This window comes from Procambarus clarkii, chromosome 79, assembly GCF_040958095.1.
Source record: "Procambarus clarkii isolate CNS0578487 chromosome 79, FALCON_Pclarkii_2.0, whole genome shotgun sequence".
Lineage (NCBI taxonomy): Eukaryota > Metazoa > Arthropoda > Malacostraca > Decapoda > Cambaridae > Procambarus > Procambarus clarkii.
This window is the reverse complement of record NC_091228.1, coordinates 277,787-300,834: the sequence shown is the minus strand read 5'-3', so window position 1 is coordinate 300,834 and position 23,048 is coordinate 277,787. Positions and strand designations below refer to the sequence as shown.

At 42.8% G+C, this 23,048-nt stretch overlaps 2 protein-coding genes across 2 annotated transcripts in view; one reads left to right on the top strand and one right to left on the bottom strand.

Annotated features, from left to right (window-relative positions):
* LOC138357549 (pregnancy zone protein-like) overlaps nucleotides 1–23,048 on the top strand; it is a 657,491-nt gene that overhangs the window by 359,871 nt on the left and 274,572 nt on the right. The gene's annotated exons all lie outside the window — the stretch shown is intronic.
* The window catches only part of LOC123764579 (murinoglobulin-1-like), a 163,268-nt gene that overhangs the window by 61,117 nt on the left and 79,103 nt on the right, over nucleotides 1–23,048 (bottom strand). The window contains 7 exon segments of the mRNA XM_069314606.1: nucleotides 2,689–2,759; nucleotides 7,390–7,578; nucleotides 7,786–7,960; nucleotides 12,355–12,499; nucleotides 14,298–14,338; nucleotides 15,341–15,544; nucleotides 19,257–19,400. Of these exon segments, the coding sequence (XP_069170707.1) occupies nucleotides 2,689–2,759; nucleotides 7,390–7,578; nucleotides 7,786–7,960; nucleotides 12,355–12,499; nucleotides 14,298–14,338; nucleotides 15,341–15,544; nucleotides 19,257–19,400 (969 nt within the window).

Genomic DNA, 23,048 nt, shown 5'->3' with positions numbered 1-23,048 from the left:
TGGGTGAACTAGTAACAGTAGGCTTGGAGGATTCTGCTGCATTGTCAGATTTTCTGCAACTTGATGTTTGAGTAATTGGTTGATGTTTATTTGGGGTAGTTGTTTTACCCTTTAATTGACTCTTATTTTCTATTTCTGAAGGCTTGCATGAGGCTTTAACTTCCTCATTTGCTCGTCGTTTGTTTATGATGGAATGTAAACCTTCAGTGATGTCCTGTACTGTCAGGATGGTGTTATGTTGATGTGCATATAATTCATCTAGTATATCGCTGGACAATTTTCGTTGAAGGACTACTTTGGTCATCCATTCACTAGTAGTTATATCAACCTTAAGACTGAATATTCTTAGTAGTGACTCAAACTCCATGCTGAAGGATTGTAATGAGTCAGCAGTCTGATCAGGTTGAGGTAAATCCAGCAATTGTAGTACTAGATGTATGACAGTTTTCTCATTGCCAGCATTATCCATACTAGCTAGTTGGTGAAGCCTTGTGGGGCTTGTACTTGGGCTGCTCTTAATACTGAACAAACACTAATGGTAGCCTAGGGTAAATTCTGCACTCACTAGGCAATAATCCTACCTCTACTAGAGGTTAGCACTTAAAATTAATACACATTATATATATACAATCATACACACTAATGATTTGAGTGATAAACCAGTGTCACTGGAAGTACCTTTAGGTTAGCTCTTCTATATCACCCTAGGATGGTAGAGACACTAATTAATCACTCGAAGGTGTAATGATCATAAGTAAATTATTATATATACAACTCAACTCGAGTTGATAAAAATTACACCCAAAATAGGGTCTGGACCATTCATTAATGGTGTTAGGTTGTTGAATATAGTACAACTGACTATAGTAATAATGGGACTAGGATGAACGATAATAGTTCAACTAGTCAATGGTTAATATCCTACCCTGTTGTGGGTTGGCAATTAGTAAATATTATACTGTGATCACTAGTGCAATATATATTAAATAATTCTCTATTTTGGAGAAATAATATACACAATTATTGATAATAGCCTCTTAATTAGCCTCTATGAAACTTCTAATATTATCAAAAGTATTAAATATTATTAGTGACCTCGCGAAATAAACTCCACAAAATTCATAGATAATCTCTCGCGAAATGTAACACCACGAAATCCGTGAACAATCTTGCGAGGACACAGCCACTAATTTGGCTGGCTTCTATATTAGCGCTGTCATTTCTCGAAATAACACGCCACCAAATATCTGTGGGTGTGCATGAAACCGCTGACGAAGCTGAACTGGGTGAGGGAGGCTCCTGAGCTCCCACGAGGCTTTGCCGCTGTCTTTGACTGGCTAGCCTTGTTTAAATAACACTGCACTAGTATATTTAATGAATCCACTGGATAACTGGTTCATCCGGTACTAAGATGACCAAATGTGGGTTCAAAGGACCAAATATTCCGGTTCCGAAGGTCCAAATAATGTGGGAACCGACCTGTGAGATTTATATTTATTTAATTTATATGAATTTATATTTACGTTAATTTATATACTTCGATAGCAATTTGTATAATGTTAAGTGGACTGTATTTCTGCAATAATCTCTTAATCTCACAAATCGATCCTCTACACATTAGGGGGGTTTATTAAATGAATTTATATGCAGCCAATCAAACTACAGTATTAACTACATACATTGAAGAGGTTCCTTATCTTATTTGTACAGCAGGTATAACCAGGATGTAGACCACATTTTCCCTCTTTGAGGTAGCTTCCACGTGCTGGTAACTGATGCACAAACATGCTTCCTCGTCTTGACCTGTCAAAAGTGCGCTAGCTGTGAAGCCAGAAACCTAGTATATGACAGGTATTTCAGAGAAACATTGTACATGGAACAATAAAGACCTGGCTTAATTACCTTTAGTATGAGGCGATTTCGCGTTCTAACCGGCTAACCCTACCCAATGACATTAATGGCCACTAATGATAGATAATGGGTTTCGGAAAGAACACTTAACTTGATTTGTAGACAGCGTGTTGATAATGGTACACTTCTGGTTTCCATAACACTACGTCCAAGTAAATTAACAGGAGCCATATTTGCTCCCGTGTGCCTCTGGTCTAGTATCAACAATGGCTGCGTCTAATACTCCATACTATTGACGCCTGGCCGACATTGTCCAGATATGATAGGAGCCAAATTTGCTCCACACGTCTCGGAGGTGACACACAACAATGGCTCCCTCCTTCCCCCTGACGCCTGGCTTACATTGTCCAGATGTCCAAAGGTGATAGAAGGGTCACATTTACTCTACTTTAACATTGATAATTAAGTTAATTTATATAAGATGTTTTATGATGGTAAAGTCCAAAGACTAATGTATTTAAGAATAATTCCCACCATAATAGGTGGTGAATTATAATAGTGTGTGGTGATGATATCCCGTTTTCTTTAGACGGTAATTCCACTACAAGTTACGTTTTCTATGGGTTACTTGTTTATACAATACAGCTATTATCTGTATGATATATTAAATGGTGTCGGATTTTCCGACAACACACACTGATAGTGTGAGACACACACTGATAGTGTGAGACACACACTGATAGTGTGAGACACACACTGATAGTGTGAGACACACACTGATAGTGAGACACACACTGATAGTGAGGTAACTCACAATAAATGACAATAATAACTCACGTCAAACATGTGGAGAGCGTCGACGTATTCACTATAGTAGTGATATCTTTCTGGGTCTATTGTTGCAAATTCTGTAGAGTTAAAAAATGTCATGAATTGATAGTGAAATTTATAAAATATATAAATTTTATTGTACATCATATGAGCATCATATGATGTACAATATATTAAAAATATTGTACATCATATAAGCAAATGAGAGCTCTGGTCCATGATAACTAACTCCACCCAGCACTTAGTGAGTCAACTGAGAGCTCTAGTCCATGATAACTAACTCCACCCAGCACCTAGTGAGTCAACTGAGAGCTCTAGTCCATGATAACTAATTCCACCCAGCACCTAGTAAGTCAAGTGAGAGCTCTGGTCCATGATAACTAACTCCACCCAGCACCTAGTGAGTCAACTGAAAGCTCTGGTCCATGATAACTAACTCCACCCAGCACCTAGTGAGTCAACTGAGAGCTCTGGTCCATGATAACTAACTCCACCCAGCACCTAGTGAGTCAACTGAGAGCTCTGGTCCATGATAACTAACTCCACCCAGCACCTAGTGAGTCAACAATTATGTATAGGACTGCACCTTATAATATATTTGGAACAAATTATTTAACAGCTTTAACGTGAGCAAAAGTTAGGAAGCTTTATTTGCCAAAAAATGCAGATAACGGATCAACGTTAATTATGTATAACTCTACACACCTTCATGTATAACTCTTCACACCTTCATGTATAACTCTCCACACCTTCATGTATAACTCTCCACACCTTCACGTATAACTCTCCACACCTTCATGCATAACTCACCACACCTTAATGTATAACTCTCCACTCCTTCATGTATAACTCTCCACTGCAGCCAACGTTCTCTCGACTTAGTCCTGCAAGACGACTAAGTAAACAGCCACCGATATAAAGCAGTGTGTGTCGACTGGTGTTTAAGTAGAACTGGAAGAGATTGGCGTACCCCGGGACCGGCTTAGGGAAGAAACGGACGACAGTAAGGGTGCCTGTTGGGAAGCGCTGCTAACCAGACGCTAGAGGCTTTTGCCAGAGGTTCACTACCCCTGTATCGACTGTTTAAGTGGCCCCGATCAGCGTGTGGGCTGAGGTTCTCTCCACTCTCCGGCCAGCAAGTGGCCGGAGAGTGGTCGTGGGGTATAGACACCTCGTGAGACTGTCAGTGGGCTGGCCCACGTACAAGATGAACCTCGCCAGTGTTTTCCAGTACGGTTGGACAAAGTACTGAGTGAGAGAGGCCTAGCTCTACCAAGCACTCAAAGATCAATACACTGTGATCACTCATTCCCAAGGGTGGTTCCAACGTAACTTCCCTTATATCCCACTCATTTAGTGTAAATATGAAATCAAGCATGGCTGGTTCATCTTCCCCTCTCATTCCTGTCGGTCCCTTGATGTGTTGGCTTCGAAAGTTACTTGTTGCCACATCCAGCAGCTTAGCTCCCCATGTGGGACTTTGCTCTCCAAGTCTATCTTCCCGTGGTTGATGTCTCGCATGATTAGTAGTCCAGATCCATTCCTGCTAGCGACAGAAGCTGCTCTCTCTCTCTCTATTATGTTTATGGTGGTCATGTTGTTTCTATCATAGTCCTTTCTGGGTTTTCTGTCATTTAGTGGTGGTTTATATATGACTATGACTATAATTTTTTGTCCTCCAATTGTTATTGTACCTGTTATGTAGTCACAGAAATCTTCACAGCCTTAAATAACCATCTCCTCAAAACTCCGGCCTTTTCTTACCAGCAGAGCTACACCACCACCTCCCCTTCCTTCTCTCTTTCCTCACTACATAGTTCTCCTGTGGAAACACTGCATTTGTTATGGTTTTCGTTAACTTTGTTTCTGTGAGTGCTATTATGCCTGAGTTTTCTTCTTGTTCCTATTCTCTAAGTTCATATGATTTATTTGTAATTCCATCTATGTTAGTGTACATTGTCTTGAGACTCACTTTCTTCTGTTCATTCTCATGTCCCCTTCTTTGTGAGTGTTCTGCTGATGGGGGAAGCTGTTTCATAAGTGAGAGGATTTGTGAGGTGGATAAGAGTCTCAGAGGATACTGGGGAGAGGGGTGGGGGGTTCAAGTGAAGGGGAGACTGGGAGGGAATGGGATGAAGGGGGACAGGGGACAGGGAGGGAAAGGGGGAAGGTGGATATGGTGGAAGTGGAGAAGGGGGTAGAAGGGAAGGAATGGGGTGAGAAGGGAAGGGGTACCTGGGAAGGTATGAGGTTAGGAGGGAGGGAGGGCTGACAGAGCATTTGAGTAGGGGCACGGAGGGTTCAGGATAGGGGGGTTTTCTATGAAGAGGAGGGTGGTGGAGTAGCCCTCCCCTCTGGTGTTACTGGGCTGCTTATTGTGGGTTCCCCCTCTCACGTCTGGTGATATTGTGTTTGGGGGCTGTGATTTCCTGGTTTTCTCCTCTCGCCATGCGCTTTTTCCTTGCTTCTGCCGCTATCGCTCTCTCCTACCTTGTCATGTCTATTGGGCTCTATCATATCAAAATTTGAAACTGTGTATGGAATCAGCCTCCACCACATCACTGCCTAATGCATTCCATTTGTTAACTACTCTGACATTGAAAAAATTCTTTAGAACATCCCTGTGGCGCATTTGGGTACTCAGTTTCTACCTGTGTCCCCTTGTTCATGTACAATCCATACTAAACAGTTTATTTTTATCTACTGTGTCAATTCCTCTGAGAATTTGGTAGATCGTGATCATGTCTCCCCTAACTCGTCTGCCTTCCAGTGTCATGAGGTTCAGTGCCAGTAATTTTTCCCCATAGCTCATTCCTCTCAGTGTACTCTCTTTCTCCTCTCATTCCTTGGGGACTAGCCTGATGGCATACCTCTGAACCTTTTCTAACTTCGTTTTGTGTTTGACTAAAGGTGGACGCTACGCTGTGCGTATGCGTGTGTGTGTGTGTGTGTGTGTGTGTGTGTGTGTGTGTGTGTGTGTGTGTGTGTGTGTGTGTGTATTTACTATATGTATCTTGAATTTGTATGTATATTTGTATCTATTTGTATCAAGGCACAATGGGTATAATTGTCTAGTGCATGTTCCATCTTCTTGTTATACTATGTTGGTTACGGGGTCTTGAAGTAGGTAGAATGTTGTTATGTGTTAACTGGCTGTTGATTGCTGGGTTTGAGTTTTTGATGTGCAGTGCCTCGCTGATGTCGAGTCTCCTGTTGTTGTTGTACCTGTCGATAATTTCTGTGTTGCTTGAAAGATTTCTCTGGTGATGGTCTGGTTGTGTGAGGAGATTATATGCTCCTTAAAGGAGCCCTGTTGTTTGTGCATTGTAAATGTAAACTGTGTCTTCTGATTTTTGTCTGTGGTGATAACGTTCCTATTAATAATATATATCCATCAATCACTGCATGGGGAATTGTGTAAAACCCTGATTTGCGTCTCGGAGAGGCTGCAGGATCCGTGTGAATTCAATGGAATTCCCGGTTGCAATTCTTTTGACCGTGTCGTGGCCTAGTCGACTAAGGCGGCGTCTGGGATCATCCCAGTCGAAAGTTCGAATCCTCATCACAGCCCTTGTGGATTTGTTCATAAGAACTTTCACTTTAGAAGGATGGGCTGAACAGAGACCAGGGGTTACCCTAGCTATATATGAAAGAGAAAGTATTTGTCTATCCAAGGATGGAAGCCATAGACTTGAGGTTAATCTCGCACAACTTTGGACGGTGATTGGTGATATTTGGAGTGTTTGGGGGTTGTGGTGGGAGACCTGTGAGGGAGTGCTACTGGTCTAGGCACGGGGTCCACCCGGGTACTGCTGGGTACCGCCTCTAGTAACACAAAGGGTACATTACCGGCACTAACCTTACGACCAACCTCCTCCAAAGGATCAGCTTCTTGTTAGACAATACACATTTAATTATTGCAACATTATTGTAAGATACCTGAAGAAATTCTCGTTCAATGGTGTTAATTTGAGAAAATTTGAAATTTCTCAAATTTCTTAATTTGAGAAAGCTTTTTTAAGAAAAGAAAAAAATAAATGATTATTTGGTTTATAAAATTATTATAAAATGATTCCGCAAAATGTAAAAAAATATTGAGACTAGTCTGTTAGTATAATTTAAAAGGAAGTAAATTTACTTAAATTTATCCGAGGGCTTCTATCTCAAGTGGTCTTGATGGGGCCAGAAAGCCGACGGCTTGTCAAGGGTTCATCTTTCTTTCTTTCTCCATGGCAACACTGTTATACTGAACCATAACATGTCAACACTGTTATACTGAACCATAACATGGCAACACTGTTATACTGAACCATAACATGGCAACACTGTTATACTGAACCATAACATGGCAACACTGTTATACTGAACCATAACATGGCAACACTGTTATACTGAACCATAACATGGCAACACTGTTATACTGAACCATAACATGGCAACGCTGTTATACTGAACCATAACATGGTAACACTGTTATACTGAACCATAACATGGCAACATTGTTATACTGAACCATACCATGTCAATACTGTTTTACTGAACTATAACATGTCAACACTGTTATACTGAACCATAACATGGCAACACTGTTATACTGAACCATAACATGGCAACACTGTTATACTGAACCATAACATGGCAACACTGTTATACTGAACCATAACATGGCAACACTGTTATACTGAACCATAACAAATTTGAACCAACCTATATTAGAGCTTTCAGGTTTCGCACTCGCTATCCTTTCTCTCCTCTTTCTTTCACAGTATTTATAGTCGTCGATCTGAGAGCCGAGCCATCGTCCCACATCAAAACTTCCAGCAAAGTTGAACACTGCTTCCAGGGAAATGGGGTCAGGGTTTACTGCCAGCAGCTCTGTGCTTCTGTCTACCACTCCTGGGTTTAGGAAATAATAAAGCTTTATGTTAGTGTCTGGGCTGGCATATGCATATAAATATATAGTATGGTAAAATAAGAATAGAATTTTCTTACTGTACTAGAATAACAACAAAATTTGCTTGTCCTGCTTGAATGAGCATCAGATTTTCTCAGCACATGTTTCCCTCAAGCAGGTCTAAGTCAGCCTTGGCGTGCTTTACTTACCCAGGCTACACACAGAGTCTGGCTCTGAGGAGAGGGACAGAGAGGCTTGTTCCCCAGGTTGTACGCGAGAGGCTGACCAAGTGAGGTTTACGGTGTTACTGAGGCACTTGTCCACCTCCAGCTCCCTCGAGTCCGCCACAACCTCCCCATCTTGACGGGTATACCACACCAACACCTGCAAAACATTATCAGTCTTAGTGCCCCTCTTCATATGGCATACCAAACCTGGAACATATTATTGTTTTAGAGTTATTAATGGAGGGGAAAAAATAAGGTTAATGTCATCATTCCAGGTTACACATTCTACCAACAGTGTTACAGACCCAATAGCTGGTCATATTTGGGACGGGAAGATGATTATCTAGCACGCAGCATCCCAGTATATTGAATTAGCTATTTAGTTGTCATACATTGATAGCAGTATTGGCGTTGAGCTCGGCCTGCAAGCTGTTCACACTCCGGGTCCTTTCCAGACTTTTCTTCTGAACATGAAATAAAAATGTCAGTATTTTTCACATTTTAGGTAAGTAAATACACAATTCTAAGACGTGGGACAAAATTTTAGCAGTGTAGCCTTAAAAATAATTACAAATAAAATAAAATTGCATCTTTAAAAACGAAACGTGCACAAAAAAATGTTAACTTAAAATTTTGAAACATATAAATTGCAACCGATTAATCGTTTCAAAGTTGCAAAAACTCACTTTTAATTAAATAAACTTGAAACTTTTCCCCACTAATAGGAGAGGCAGATATGGGCTGATTATTATCAAACTTTACACATCTGTTGAGTCTGGCGAACTCATTGTGGACGTACTGTTGCAACTATATGGATTTTGAAGCAAATGAGAAAAAATTCACGAATCAATGATAATTTTACTCATTAGCAGATATATATTTCTGCATATGTATATCTAATTTCTTTAGTTAATGCATTTAGTTTTATCTTGTAGCACATTTATACACTAAAAGCCATGTATTCGGTATGGCTAATATATGTATTCCCTGTATACACAGTATGTTGTATTTAATTTAGTATACCATGTATAGTGTATATTTATTATTCATTTATTGCAATAAAAGTCCAGGGCCTTTCTCTTACAACAAGCCACAATTGTGTCCGCCTACAACAAGCCACAGTTGTGTCCGCCCACAACAAGCCACAATTGTGTCTGCCTACAACAAGCCACAATTGTGTCCGCCTACAACAAGCCACAGTTATGTCCGCCTACAACAAGCCACAATTGTGTCCACCTACAACAAGCCACAGTTATGTCCGCCTACAACAAGCCACAGTTGTGTCCGCCCACAACAAGCCACAATTGTGTCCGCCTACAACAAGTTACAATTGTGTCCACCTACAACAAGCCACAGTTATGTCCGCCTACAACAAGCCACAGTTGTGTCCGCCTACAACAAGCCACAATTGGGTCCGCCTACAACAAGCCACAGTTGTGTCCGCCTACAACAAGCCACAGTTGTGTCCACCTACAACAAGCCACAGTTGTGTCCGCCTACAACAAGCCACAGTTGTGTCCGCCTACAACAAGCCACAGTTGTGTCCACCTACAACAAGCCACAGTTGTGTCCACCTACAACAAGCTACAGTTGTGTCCGCCTACAACAAGCCACAGTTGTGTCCACCTACAACAAGCTACAGTTGTGTCCGCCTACAACAAGCCACAGTTGTGTCCGCCTACAACAAGCCACAGTTGTGTCCGCCTACAACAAGTTACAGTTGTGTCCGCCTACAACAAGCCACAGTTGTGTCCGCCTACAACAAGCCACAGTTGTGTCCGCCTACAACAAGCCACAGTTGTGTCCGCCTACAACAAGCCACAGTTGTGTCCACCTACAACAAGCCACAGTTGTGTCCACCTACAACAAGCTACAGTTGTGTCCGCCTACAACAAGCCACAGTTGTGTCCACCTACAACAAGCCACAGTTGTGTCCGCCCACAACAAGCCACAGTTGTGGCCGCCCACAACAAGCCACAGTTGAGTGCTCACTACACGACCATGTAAGGCTGGAGGGAACATGTTGAGGACCTCCCCAGACCAGCGGCCACACACGCGGTGTAACTCTTCTTCCAGGCGGTGTTTTGCTGACTGTATTATAGCGCTACTTTACCAATTTCGACCTGTGTATTTTCACATAATAGTTTCAATAGTTTGATTTTCACATTCAGTATTCATGGTATATAAATAAAATAAGGATATATTATGGCAAAAAAAAACCGCAGGTGTGTTGACTCAAGAGCATAATCCCTCCTCTCCTGAACGTCACAGTGAGGGGTGAGACCTCAGACTGGCGTGAAGTCACCAGTGGAGTCCCACAGGGCTCTGTACTTGGACCTATCCTGTTTCTGATATACGTAAATGATCTCCCGGAGGGTATAGACTCATTCCTCTCAATGTTTGCTGACGAAGCCAAAATTATGAGAAGGATTAAGACAGAGGAGGACTGCTTGAGGCTTCAAGAAGACCTGGACAAGCTGCAGGAATGGTCGAACAAATGGCTGTTAGAGTTTAATCCAAGCAAATGTAATGTAATGAAGATAGGGGTAAGAAGCAGGAGACCAGATACAAGGTATCACTTGGGAGATGAAATACTTCAAGAGTCCGAGAGAGAGAAAGACCTGGGGGTTGATATCACGCCAGACCTGTCCCCTGATGCTCATATCAAGAGGATAACAGCAGCAGCATATGCCAGGTTGGCTAACATAAGAACGGCCTTTAGAAACTTGTGTAAGGAATCTTTCAGAACATTATATACCACATATGTCAGACCAATCCTGGAGTATGCGGCACCAGCATGGAGTCCATATCTAATCAAGCATAAGACTAAAATGGAAAAGGTTCAAAGGTTTGCCACCAGACTAGTACCCTAGCTGAGAGGTATGAGCTACGAGGAGAGACTACGGGAATTAAACCTCACTTCGTTGGAAGACAGAAGAGTTAGGGGGGGACATGATCACCACATTCAAGATCCTCAAAGGAATTGACAGGGTTGATAAAGACAGGCTGTTTAACACAAGGGGCACACGCACTAGGGGACACAGGTGGAAACTGAGTGCCCAAATGAGCCACAGAGATATTAGAAAGAACTTTTTTAGTGTCAGAGTGGTTGACAAATGGAATGCATTAGGAAGTGATGTGGTGGAGGCTGACTCCATACACAGTTTCAAGTGTAGATATGATAGAGCCCAATAGGCTCAGGAACCTGTACACCTGTTGATTGACAGTTGAGAGGCGGGACCAAAGAGCCAGAGCTCAACCCCCGGAAGCACAACTAGGTGAGTACAACTAGGTGAGTACAATGTTAACAGAGCGCTTCGTCTCGCACAAACAACGCTCCTGCCATGTGTGTGTGTCAAATGTTCTGACAAAGAAGCAGCAGTAGATGTCACACTGATAATTTTATTTTTATAACATTTTAATATATAAAATACTATCTACATATACAGTAGTATTATTTCATAGCAATGACGTTTTATTTCTGTCTAGGCCGTCAACAGGCCGTCGGCAGTTCGCAGGTGTAAAGAGGTTGAAGAACGCACCTTTAGAGCGCAGGCGGGAGAAATATATAATAATTTACACTTGTAAAATATCAGAGGGTCTGGTTCCAACTAATATTTTAATATTAATGTTTTCCCTCTAATATTATTATTTTCCCTCTAATAATATTATACCCTCGAATATTTTCTTCGAGAATTTTCTCGAAGTAAAACTAACTAATCTCGGTAAGTCATATGAGCACAGACGTTGTGGTGTCCAGAGTAGGGATAATGATTCCACAGAACCCTGCCCCACAGTTCCCAGAAATCAGGTAATTGAGCATTATTCTGAAACTTCGACATCCCTTGGTGAGTCTCTAGGGGAGTCCCGGTGAGTCCCTGGAGAGTCCCCTAAGAGGTCCCTCGGAGTCCCCTAGGAGGTCTCTGGGGAGTCCCCTAGGAGGTCCCTGGGGAGTCCCCTAGGAAATCCCTGGGGAGTCCCCTAGGAGGTCCCTGGGGAGTCCCCTAGGAGGTCCCTGGGGAGTCCCCTAGGAGGTCCCTGGGGAGGATGATAACAATGATGTCTAATGATGAACGCCAAGTGAGGCGCTCTGCCAGACATAAAAACAAACTTCTGGACTCTTATTCAGAACACTGTATACAGCTGCTTGTGAGAAAGAATGTGGGTTACATCCGAAAATTTGGTTTGTAATGCATTTACACTTGCATTGTGTCTTCACTTTCATTGAAGCACTGTGGCTTTTTGGTAAGTTTCTCCAAAAATATAATATATTTATGAAGAAATTCATGCATGTAATATTTCTCATATATTCAAGAAATTTGCACGTAGAATGACAGTTCAGATAATCTTGAAGTTAAAGGTTTGGTTAATAAACAATGAAAGCTTAGTAAGAAAACTGCTAGCAATCTCTCAAGGTTATTTGTGCATCCTTAAAGTGGGGAAGTTGAACGACTCGCAGCAGGCAAATGTTGCAAACGTCTATCATTATCTTAAACAAATTATCCTTACTGAGTAGACTTACTAAAAAGCAAATATAATCCTTATACAGACCTTGACCTTGGGAGATGCAGTTGGAGGAATGTTGATATTGATGTTGACGACTCCCCTGATGGTGTTGGGGAGGGGAGGGGGGAGAGGCTCCACCAGGTGCTCCACACTGATGGGCAGCTCCCCGCTGGTCAGCTGGTACTCCTGGCTGTTACGAACCCGGATCCAGCGTCCGAGCAAGGAGCAGTAACAACTACGCCATCTGTGGGTCAGCTCCCGAAACCCCCGCCAAACGAACGACGACACCGGATGAGGACGGCGAACATCGGCCACAAGGGCCAGTTCCCAGTCCTGTGCAGCTCACAACACAGCCGCTCCTGACCTCTGGTGAGGTGGTGCTCCGACGACAGCGCCATCTATGGACTGGATACGTCAGGTGTTTGTGTCTGAGCCTGTAAGTGTGGTGTTTTAGTGTCCCTGTTATTGATGACGTGTCTGCTTACAGAGCCGACCTGGGACCACTGTGATGGAAGTGGAGTGAGTCTACCCGAGGCAGCCAGTCTCCATACTGTGAAGTTTGCTGCAGCTGTTGTGACGTCGTCCCCCCGGAAGAACACTGTGGTGTGTTAGCCTGCCAGTGGAGTGGCAGTGAAAGGATTTACCCGGGACCGACTGTTGGAGACGATAATCCACTGGGGTATTGAGGACAGGAGGGCGATTTGTGATATCACACGAGACTCCTGTCTAGGGCGTACCCCTTTTATCGTTCGTGGAGTGGCCGTACCAGCCTTGGTGGCTCAGTACCTGCCAGCAGACCTGCTGGGCGTGTGGTTGACGGCCTCCACGACGGTGCCCCCAGTGGACCTGTGTTTGGCTGACCTGTGGCCAGGGTAGGCTCGGCATTCTCAGAAGACACGTCTTGAGGCCACGAAGAAAGCACCGCGGACTCAGCACCTAGCTTCTTGATCAAGAGTCTTCAGCAGAAGACTAGATTGTGCATGATCCCCTTGTAAAGTGTTAATACCCCTCCCCCTTGTGTACTCTTTTATTCTATATATTTAATCGGTGATGGTAACAAGTATAATATTAAGTTCTTAACTTTCTTTCCCTACTCCCTTTTAAGTTACTTGCGTCACGGATCTCATCCCTTGATAGCCACTACTGGCTTGGGAACGGATACATATATCTTCCTCTAACAACATCAGAGTGAGAACCCCGTTGCGTCCCGAGAGGGCCGTAACACTGGCTGCCCTGGTACTGGACCTTCCCGCGAGACACAACCTGAAGTAATAGTAGAGTGTTAGACCCCGCTGGTCAGCTGGTACTCCTGGCTGCTCTGGTACTGGACCTTCCCGCGAGACACAACCTGAAGTAATAGTAGAGTGTTAGGCCCCGCTGGTCAGCTGGTGCTCCTGGCTGCCCTGGTACTGGACCTTCCCGCGAGACACAACCTGAAGTAATAGTAGAATGTTAGACCCCCACTGGTCAGCTGGTGCTCCTGGCTGCTCTGGTACTGGACCTTCCTGCGAGACACAACCTGAAGTAATAGTAGAGTGTTAGGCCCCGCTGGTCAGCTGGTGCTCCTGGTTGCCCTGGTACTGGACCTTCCTGCAAGACACAACCTGAAGTAATAGTAGAGTGTTAGGCCCCGCTGGTCAGCTGGTACTCCTGGCTGCTCTGGTACTGGACCTTCCCGCGAGACACAACCTGAAGTAATAGTAGAGTGTTAGGCCCCGCTGGTCAGCTGGTACTCCTGGCTGCTCTGGTACTGGACCTTCCTGCGAGACACAACCTGAAGTAATAGTAGAGTGTTAGGCCCCGCTGGTCAGCTGGTACTCCTGGCTGCCCTGGTACTGGACCTTCCCGCGAGACACAACCTGAAGTAATAGTAGAGTGTTAGGCCCCGCTGGTCAGCTGGTACTCCTGGCTGCTCTGGTACTGGACCTTCCTGCGAGACACAACCTGAAGTAATAGTAGAGTGTTAGGCCCCGCTGGTCAGCTGGTACTCCTGGCTGCTCTGGTACTGGACCTTCCCGCGAGACACAACCTGAAGTAATAGTAGAGTGTTAGGCCCCGCTGGTCAGCTGGTACTCCTGGCTGCCCTGGTACTGGACCTTCCCGCGAGACACAACCTGACGCAAGCAAGTAGCTTCGTATGCAGGTCTAATGGTCAATGAGAATTTTAAGTTGTATATTTCATTAAACAAATTTTATATCTAACATTCATTAGAACTCTTCCAGCTAAACAATTGAGGATCCCGGGGTAAGCCCCAGCCAGGACAGAAATGGTTTGGTATGGTTCCTTTCACCTGACGACTCTGTTCACCTAGCAGTAAATAAGTATCTGGGAGTTAGGTAACTGTGGGGGTTGCATCCTGGTGAGGGTCAGCAGGGTCAAAACCCCCAACATGGGTAGTGAATATTGCCGGAACAGAGGCGGACTTTTTATTAAGAAGCAAACCAGTTACTGCAAGGAGTGGATGGCCAACAGGCTGTAGTGGATATATGGGCCTGCGGCCTGCTACAAGGAAAAGCATGTTGGATGAAATTTTTTAAATAATTAATAATTGTACATGATTAACCAAAATAAATATAATATAGTTATACTAATTGTGTTATTTTTTCCCATTTTAAGTCAAGTGTATTCATGCCAAAAAAGTATATTTACCTCTCTATAACAATCCCCTCGAGCATATAACTTGCATGGCTGGTTCATTCAGTTTTACTCATTTTCCTCTGCTAAGTAATTAAATTGATTTATGGCCACAATACTTATGAGTTCACATACTTTGTAATTACAGTAACATCAAAAATCACTTTAGGATCATGTACTTACTAAAAGAGTAAAACTATATTGCACAAATGTTGCCATTGAACCTTACGATACTCAGAGTTAATGAGATACTTTGCCACTAATAACCTATGGAGATCAGATCTATTGTGCAGTGTTAATACTTAATTTATGATCATTACGAACAAACACGAAGGCACCAATTTCCTTGAGCATAACACATGTCAGGTAGACAGCGTTAAATTTCCTTACAATTACCTGGACAGTAAAGATGGCGGAGGTCTGGTCGGAGGCGGAGAAGAGGACTGGCAGGAGGTGGTCTTGGGCCTCTCCAGGCACACACTTGAGCTTGCCCTCCGGGGCGTGGATCAACAGCGACGAGTTAGAGGGAGAGAATGAGTGCTCCAGGGTCTTCGAGAACTCTGACTGATGCATATTCGCCCGGGAGTTCAGGGCCTTTATCTGAGGAGAGTTAAACACACTTTAGCATATTACACAATGATCACTAAATCTTTTTGGAAAAGTCAAACCCAGTGTACTCAAGCTTGCTCTCACTTTTTGGTGTTATCTGGTAAATTTCAGTAGGTTAACAAGCCTTAGGTAATTGCATGAAGCCTCCGAGACCCACCCTCCGAGGCCCACTGTTGCACGAAGCCTCCGAGGCCCACTCCCCGAGGCCCAGCCTTACCTAGCAAGAAGGAAACTCAGTCTGGCTGTCTACGAGGTGCAGGAGCAAGGGGAGGAAAGGTATCAGGGGAAAGCGCAACCCATTTTATTATGACTATATAACACTGGGAAGGGGTCAGCATAAGGATTTGGGACGGGAGGGTGGAGAGGGGAGGGAAGAATGATGCCCAACCAACTTGGACGGTCGAGTGAGCTGCCTGAAAAAAATGGTAACCCCGAGGAAAACATCCCTTCGGCGACCCGTGATCGATGAACCTTGGTCAACCTATTGATTTCACTGCACCAACATCAAAGTAGTTAGTAACCCCCCATTTGGTTTGTAATGCACTTACACGTGCATTGGGTCTTCACTTTCTTCACAAAAAGCCGCAGAGTTCAGGGCAGACTTACACTCCCAGAATAAAGTATTACACGTCTCCAAGTACAACAAGCATATGCTTGGCACGAGACCACAGACAGTATTCAGCCGGGCTTCTTAACCACGAGCCAGACTGTTACAGGAGAACCTACAGGGTGTTCCGAGGCGCCACCAGCGAAGCCCGATGGAGCCACACAGATCCCAGCACACAAAGTAGCTGCTATACGAGGTGTGATATCCCCGGTAACCTGAACTTTTTGTGAAGTATTTTTTGGCTGGAAAGTAGGGACGTGGAGGGATGGAATCATTACACATTGATGACACTCGTCCCACACGCCGGAAAAAGAAGTTACCGACAACGTTTTGGTCCGTCCACATCCTCATTTCTTTTCAGACGTGTGAGATGGACGTCAAATTTTCATACAGTTATTGTGATTTTTTACATTAAATTATGAAGTTTATAAAGTCATCCTATTTAAGAGTGGAAGAAAATTACTTTTTTTGAGGTCTTTGGACCCTAAGACTATTTTTACCATATTCTTTAAAGTTTTATTTGCATGCTCTTATTTACTCTGGCTCTCATATGGATGTATGACAGTCTGATACCCGCATTATAAAGGTAAACTCTACTTTAAGCTCTATAGAAAAAGCTGCAGATGGCAAGGAGGACGGCCATGAGTGTCCAGGAACTCCTAATAGCATACAGCACTCCTGGGCTGTGCATCTCTGCCAGTTCTTGCAGTCATTTGCAATAATCCAAACGTTTTGGAAACAAAACAGCAGTTGAGTATAACCTTGAACAGGTGGGCAGAAGCTTTGCCGGTGACCGAAGCTGCAATACCAAAAGCCAAGCTCTCATGGAAAGACCAACCGGCTATCAATAGTCAAACTCTCACATTCAGAGAACATATAGAACAGCACACAAGACGGTGAAAAGCGGTCTTAGAAACCTGGTACACAGTAACAACTACACTTTAAGAAAATGTTCCAAGAAACCGAAAGTGAATGGTAGCAACACAACTACCGTGAACCACCAGCACAGAAGTAATGAGGCAACACAACTACCGTGAACCAACAGCACAGAAGTAACGAGCAACACAACTACCGTGAACCACCAGCACCGAAGTAACGAGGCAACACAACTACCGTGAGCCACCAGCACAGAAGTAACGAGGCAACACAACTACCGTGAGCCACCAGCACCGAAGTAACGAGGCATCACAACTACCGTGAACCACCAGCACAGAAGTAACGAGGCAACACAACTACCGTGAGCCACCAGCACCGAAGTAACGAGGCATCACAACTACCGTGAACCACCAGCACCGAAGTAACGAGGCATCACAACTACCGTGAACCACCAGCACAGAAGTAACGAGCAACACAACTACCGTGAACCACCAGCACCGAAGTAACGAGGCATCACAACTACCGTGAACCACCAGCACAGAAGTAACGAGCATCACAACTACCGTGAACCACCAGCACAGAAGTAACGAGCATCACAACTACCGTGAACCACCAGCACAGAAGTAACGAGCAACACAACTACCGTGAACCACCAGCACAGAAGTAACGAGCAACACAACTACCGTGAACCACCAGCACAGAAGTAACGAGCAACACAACTACCGTGAACCACCAGCACAGAAGTAACAAGCAACACAACTACCGTGAACCACCAGCACCGAAGTAACGAGGCAACACAACTACCGTGAACCACCGGCACAGAGGTAACGAGCACAAGCTCAGAAGTCAAGATTCATATATGTGTCAACACAGAACTAACGAACACAGTAATATATGGGACTGCACAAGGCATGTTGTCCCATGTGAGGCAGCTCTTATTTATGCTACACAACTCGTTCATTCATGTTTATATTCATTGATCCCACTTGTATTTTATTTATAAGTAATATCTTTTATAAATCAACAAATCTATTCTCAAACCTGTATTTACCCAGGCCTTTCCTGAATCTAAACGTCCAGTTTGTACCCATTGTTTCGTGCTTTACTTTGTTTTCCTATAAACTATGAGTTCCGTCCTCTCCCTTGTTCTTGCCAATCAATATACAGAGTATTTGAACCTCTTCTTCTTCCCACTGTTGATACTCGTCCTCTCCCTGGTTTGGCTATGTTGATGACAGTTTTGTTCTATGGGCTCATAACCGTCTTTTTCTAGTCTTTCCTCTCCTCTCTTAACAATCTGGCTCCTCCTATCAATTTCTAAGTATAATTGTAATCTAATTCCATTCCTCCTTTCCCAGACGTTCAAGTTCACAGCTCTGTGTCCGGTTTGTCTTTCTCTGTGTGCCGCAATTTTAAGCACAATGGTACATATATTTACTTCATTTCCTACCATCCACTTTGTCAAGAAAAGTGTTCTTGTCTCTCTTCCTCCACGTCCAACATATCAGTGACCTTCAGTTTTTTATTCTGAAATTTCTATTATTTACAAGTCTTTCTCTCGCCTTGGTTACCTTTTACATTTTATCAACTTTGCCTATTATCAAGCTAAAGGAAATTTCTTTCATCTTAAACCTGTTTCAACACTAGTAGTACAGTCCACTACGGGCTCACCATAGCCTGTGCTACTTGGAACTTTTTGTTCCGAGTAGCAAATCTTTAACAACAACAACAAACTAGTAGTACTATGTTCTGCCTTCCTTTCATATCTGAGCTAAAAAAAAATATCACTAATACCCTCCGTCCTCTTGATGTAAAGCTCACCTGTCAACAAAAATTAAGTGTTGTTAAAAGTGCTTCAGACTTTTACTGTAAAGTTATGTTGAGAAACTGAACAACACTTGGAATTTATATTAGAAACTATAATAATAATTGTTTACTGACTAAACGTTATAATAATTATTGTTTACTGACTAAACGTTATAATAATAATTGTTTACTGACTAAACGTTATAATAATAATTGTTTACTGACTAAACGTTATAATAATAATTGTTTACTGACTAAACGTTATAATAATAATTGTTTACTGACTAAACGTTATAATAATAATTGTTTACTGACTAAACGTTATAATAATAATTGTTTACTGACTAAACATTATAATAATAATTGTTTACTGACTAAACATTATAATAATAATTAAGTCAAGAAGACACTTACGTAAACTCTCTTGGTGTTGTAGACTGGCAAGACTGTTGTGAAGAGACCATCTGGTGCTGTGGTCATGTTGGTGCAGCGACCAGCTGCACACACCTCCATGGGGACACCACCTGCCGGAGTGCCGTCTGGCTTCTCAGCCCTCACCTGCAACATGTTAAAGAAGTTCTGGAGGTTTAGATATTATGCAGACAAGGAGTCACAATAACGTGGTTGAAATATGTTGACCAAACCCCCTCACTAGAAAGTGAAGGGACGACGACGTTTCGGTCCATCCTGGACCATTCTCAAGTCGATTGTGAAGAGACCATCACAATCGACTTTACATATTAATTTTATTAAGTTAACAGTATCTTAGATGCCGTCACTGGCATCTCTGATGACTAGCTTAGTCCTGGAAGACTGTAGGTTGCCAAGACAGTGTTCTGCTGTATGGCTTAACACCATATATTTTTTAAGTTTGTATTTTACACGCGATAGATTATTTGGCCTTGGAATTGTAAACAAGTTGATACTTGATGAGTCAGTAAGATCACAAAGTATCTAGGAAAATCGACACAGAACTTGAAGTAAGAGTTACCAAGTATATACAATAATTACCATCTCCTGTTGAGTTATCACAATGATCTGTATTTTAACGTAACATAATTAACAATTAACGCACGAGGTACATTTGTAAACAAGATTTCCAATAATTTTTAAAATCAGCCTGGACAATAAGGCAGGTGTGTCCCATTAGTGTACACGAGTTATGAGTGTGATCGATATGCCACCCCAGCAAACACAAATCATCTAGAAAACGTTCGTCTATCTCTTCCCATAGGCATGGGAATGATTTGCATTGAGAATGGTGCAGGAGAGTCTTTGAGAAAATTTTAATCAAAAAATCCAAACACAAAGGTTTTATAATAAATTGTTTTTCTACAACTATTTTGTTCCTAATGTATTACAAATAGTTTTTACATGTTTAAATATAAAATTTATGGTGTTTTTTTTTTTGTAAAATTCATTAATAAATTGTGAATGATATTTATTGGCTCAGTGAAACGTTCTAAAAATCGCTCTTTTTAACACAATTTGACTCCTTATGCTTTCCACTAAACACTAATATCATGTTTAAATATATAATTTATGCATTATTCCCTAAGATAATTTATATAAATTATAAAAGTTGCTGGAAAGTGGTGTGAAAGAATCTGAAAACGTTTTGTTGTCTTATATTGGCGTGTTCTTATTAACTAGAGTGAGTAAGAGTGAGCGAGAGTGGGTAAGAGTGACTGAAGGTGAGTGAGAGTGTGTAAGTGTGAGTAAGAGTGAGTAAAAGTAAGAGTGACAGAGTGAGTAAGAGTGATTGAGAGGGTGACAGAGTGAGAGTAAAAGTGATTGAGAGTAAGGGTGAGTATGAGAGTAAGATTGATTGAGAGTTAGAGTGAGAGTAAGAGTGATTGAGAATGAGAGTAAGAGTGATTGAGAGTTAGTGAGAGTAAGAGTGATTGAGAGTAAGAGTGATTGAGAGTAAGAGTGATTGGGAGTAAGAGTGATTGGGAGTAAGAGTGATTGGGAGTAGGAGTAAGAGTGAGAGTAGGAGTAAGAATGAGAATATGAGTGATTGAGAGTAAGAATGAGAGTAAGAGTGATTGAGAATAAGAGTGATTGGGAGTAAGAGTGATTGGGAGTAAGAGTAAGAGTGAGTAAGAGTAAGAATGAGAGTAAGAGTGATTGAGAGTAGGATTGATTGGGAGTAAGAGTGATTGAGAGTAAGAGTGATTGAGAGTAAGAGTATGAGAGTAAGAGTGAGTATGAATGGGTAAGGGTGACTGAGAGTGAGTAAGAGTGACAGAGAGTAAGAGTGACAGAGAGTAAGAGTGACAGAGTAAGAGTGACAGAGAGTAAGAGTGACAGAGAGCAAGAGTGACAGAGTAAGAGTGGCAGAGAGTAAGAGTGACAGAGAGTAAGAGTGACAGAGAGTAAGAGTGACAGAGAGTAAGAGTGACAGAGAGTAAGAGTGAGTATGAGAGTAAGAGTGACAGAGAGTAAGAGTGAGTATGAGAGTAAGAGTGAGTATGAGAGTGAGTAAGAGTGATTGAGAGTTAGTGGGAGTAAGAGTGATTGAGAGTAAGAGTGAGAGTAAGAGTGATTGAGAGTAAGAGTGAGAGTAAGAGTGATTGAGAGTAAGAGTGATTGAGAGTAAGAGTGATTGGGAGTAAGAGTGATTGGGAGTAAGAGTGATTGGGAGTAAGAGTGATTGGGAGTAGGAGTAAGAGTGAGAGTAGGAGTAAGAGTGAGAGTAGGAGTAAGAATGAGAATATGAGTGATTGAGAGTAAGAGTGAGTAAGAGTAAGAATGAGAGTAAGAGTGATTGAGAGTAAGAGTGATTGGGAGTAAGAGTGATTGGGAGTAAGAGTGAGAGTAAGAGTAAGAATGAGAAGAGTGATTGAGAGTAAGAGTGATTGGGAGTAAGAGTAAGAATGAGAGTAAGAGTAAGAATGAGAGTAAGAGTGATTGAGAGTAGGAGTGATTGGGAGTAGGAGTGATTGGGAGTAAGAGTGATTGAGAGTAAGAGTGATTGAGAGTAAGAGTGATTGAGAGTAAGAGTATGAGAGTAAGAGTGATTGAGAGTAAGAGTATGAGAGTAAGAGTGAGTATGAATGGGTAAGGGTGACTGAGAGTTAGTAAGAGTGACAGAGAGTAAGAGTGACAGAGAGTAAGAGTGACAGAGAGTAAGAGTGACAGAGAGTAAGAAAGACAGAGAGTAAGAGTGATTGAGAGTAAGAGTATGAGAGTAAGAGTGAGTATGAATGGGTAAGGGTGACTGAGAGTTAGAAAGAGTGACATAGAGTAAGAGTGACAGAGAGTAAGAGTGACAGAGAGTAAGAGTGACAGAGAGTAAGAAAGACAGAGAGTAAGAGTGACAGAGTAAGTAAGTAAGTAATTATCAAAAGAAGGCACCAAACCGGGAAGGCTATGTAGCACCATCAAATACGCAAAATAATCAGAGGGCGCTAAATATCACCAAGGATGCCAATACGAGAACAAAAACGCATAAGGCGAACGATATCAAAAGTATCCGAGTCACCAAGAATTCTATCGAGGGACAGGTGACCGCGAGGGGCGGTCGGAAAGCAAAAACATACGCTCGTCCTGGAAGTCAGGACATTCAAGAAGGACATGCACGACCGTAAGAGGGACAATGCAACTAGGGACAATAGGAGCAGGGCGGCACTCCATCAAGTGACCATGGGTTAAGCGAGTATGGCCAATACGCAACCTCGCCAGAGCTGTTTCCCACCGCCGGTTACGGTGGAAGGAGGACTGCCACGAGGAAACACAACATTTAAGAGTACGTAGCTTGTTACCAGTAACAGACAACCAAGAAGCCTGCCAACGGGTAAGGACTGAGGAATGGATAACCGGGTAAAAGTCGGAATACGGAATGCCCTTACGAGAGATGGGACAAGAGCGGACAGCTTCCTTGGCGGCAGCATCCGCACGCTCATTTAAAGACACACCAATATGGCTGGGAACCCAACAAAACTCAACCGACTTAAATTTACTATGAACGAGAAACAGCCAATGCTGGATCTCGACAACCACTGGATGAACTGGATTAAAGGACCCGAGAGCCATGAGGGCACTACGAGAGTCAACAACAACTACAAAGGAAGACTGACAACGAGAAAGTAGGAGACGAAGAGCATAGAGAATAGCATAAAGTTCCGCTGTAAAGATGCTAGTCTCCGGAGGCAAGCGACACATATAAGTGCGATCAGGAAAAACAACAGAGTAGCCAACACC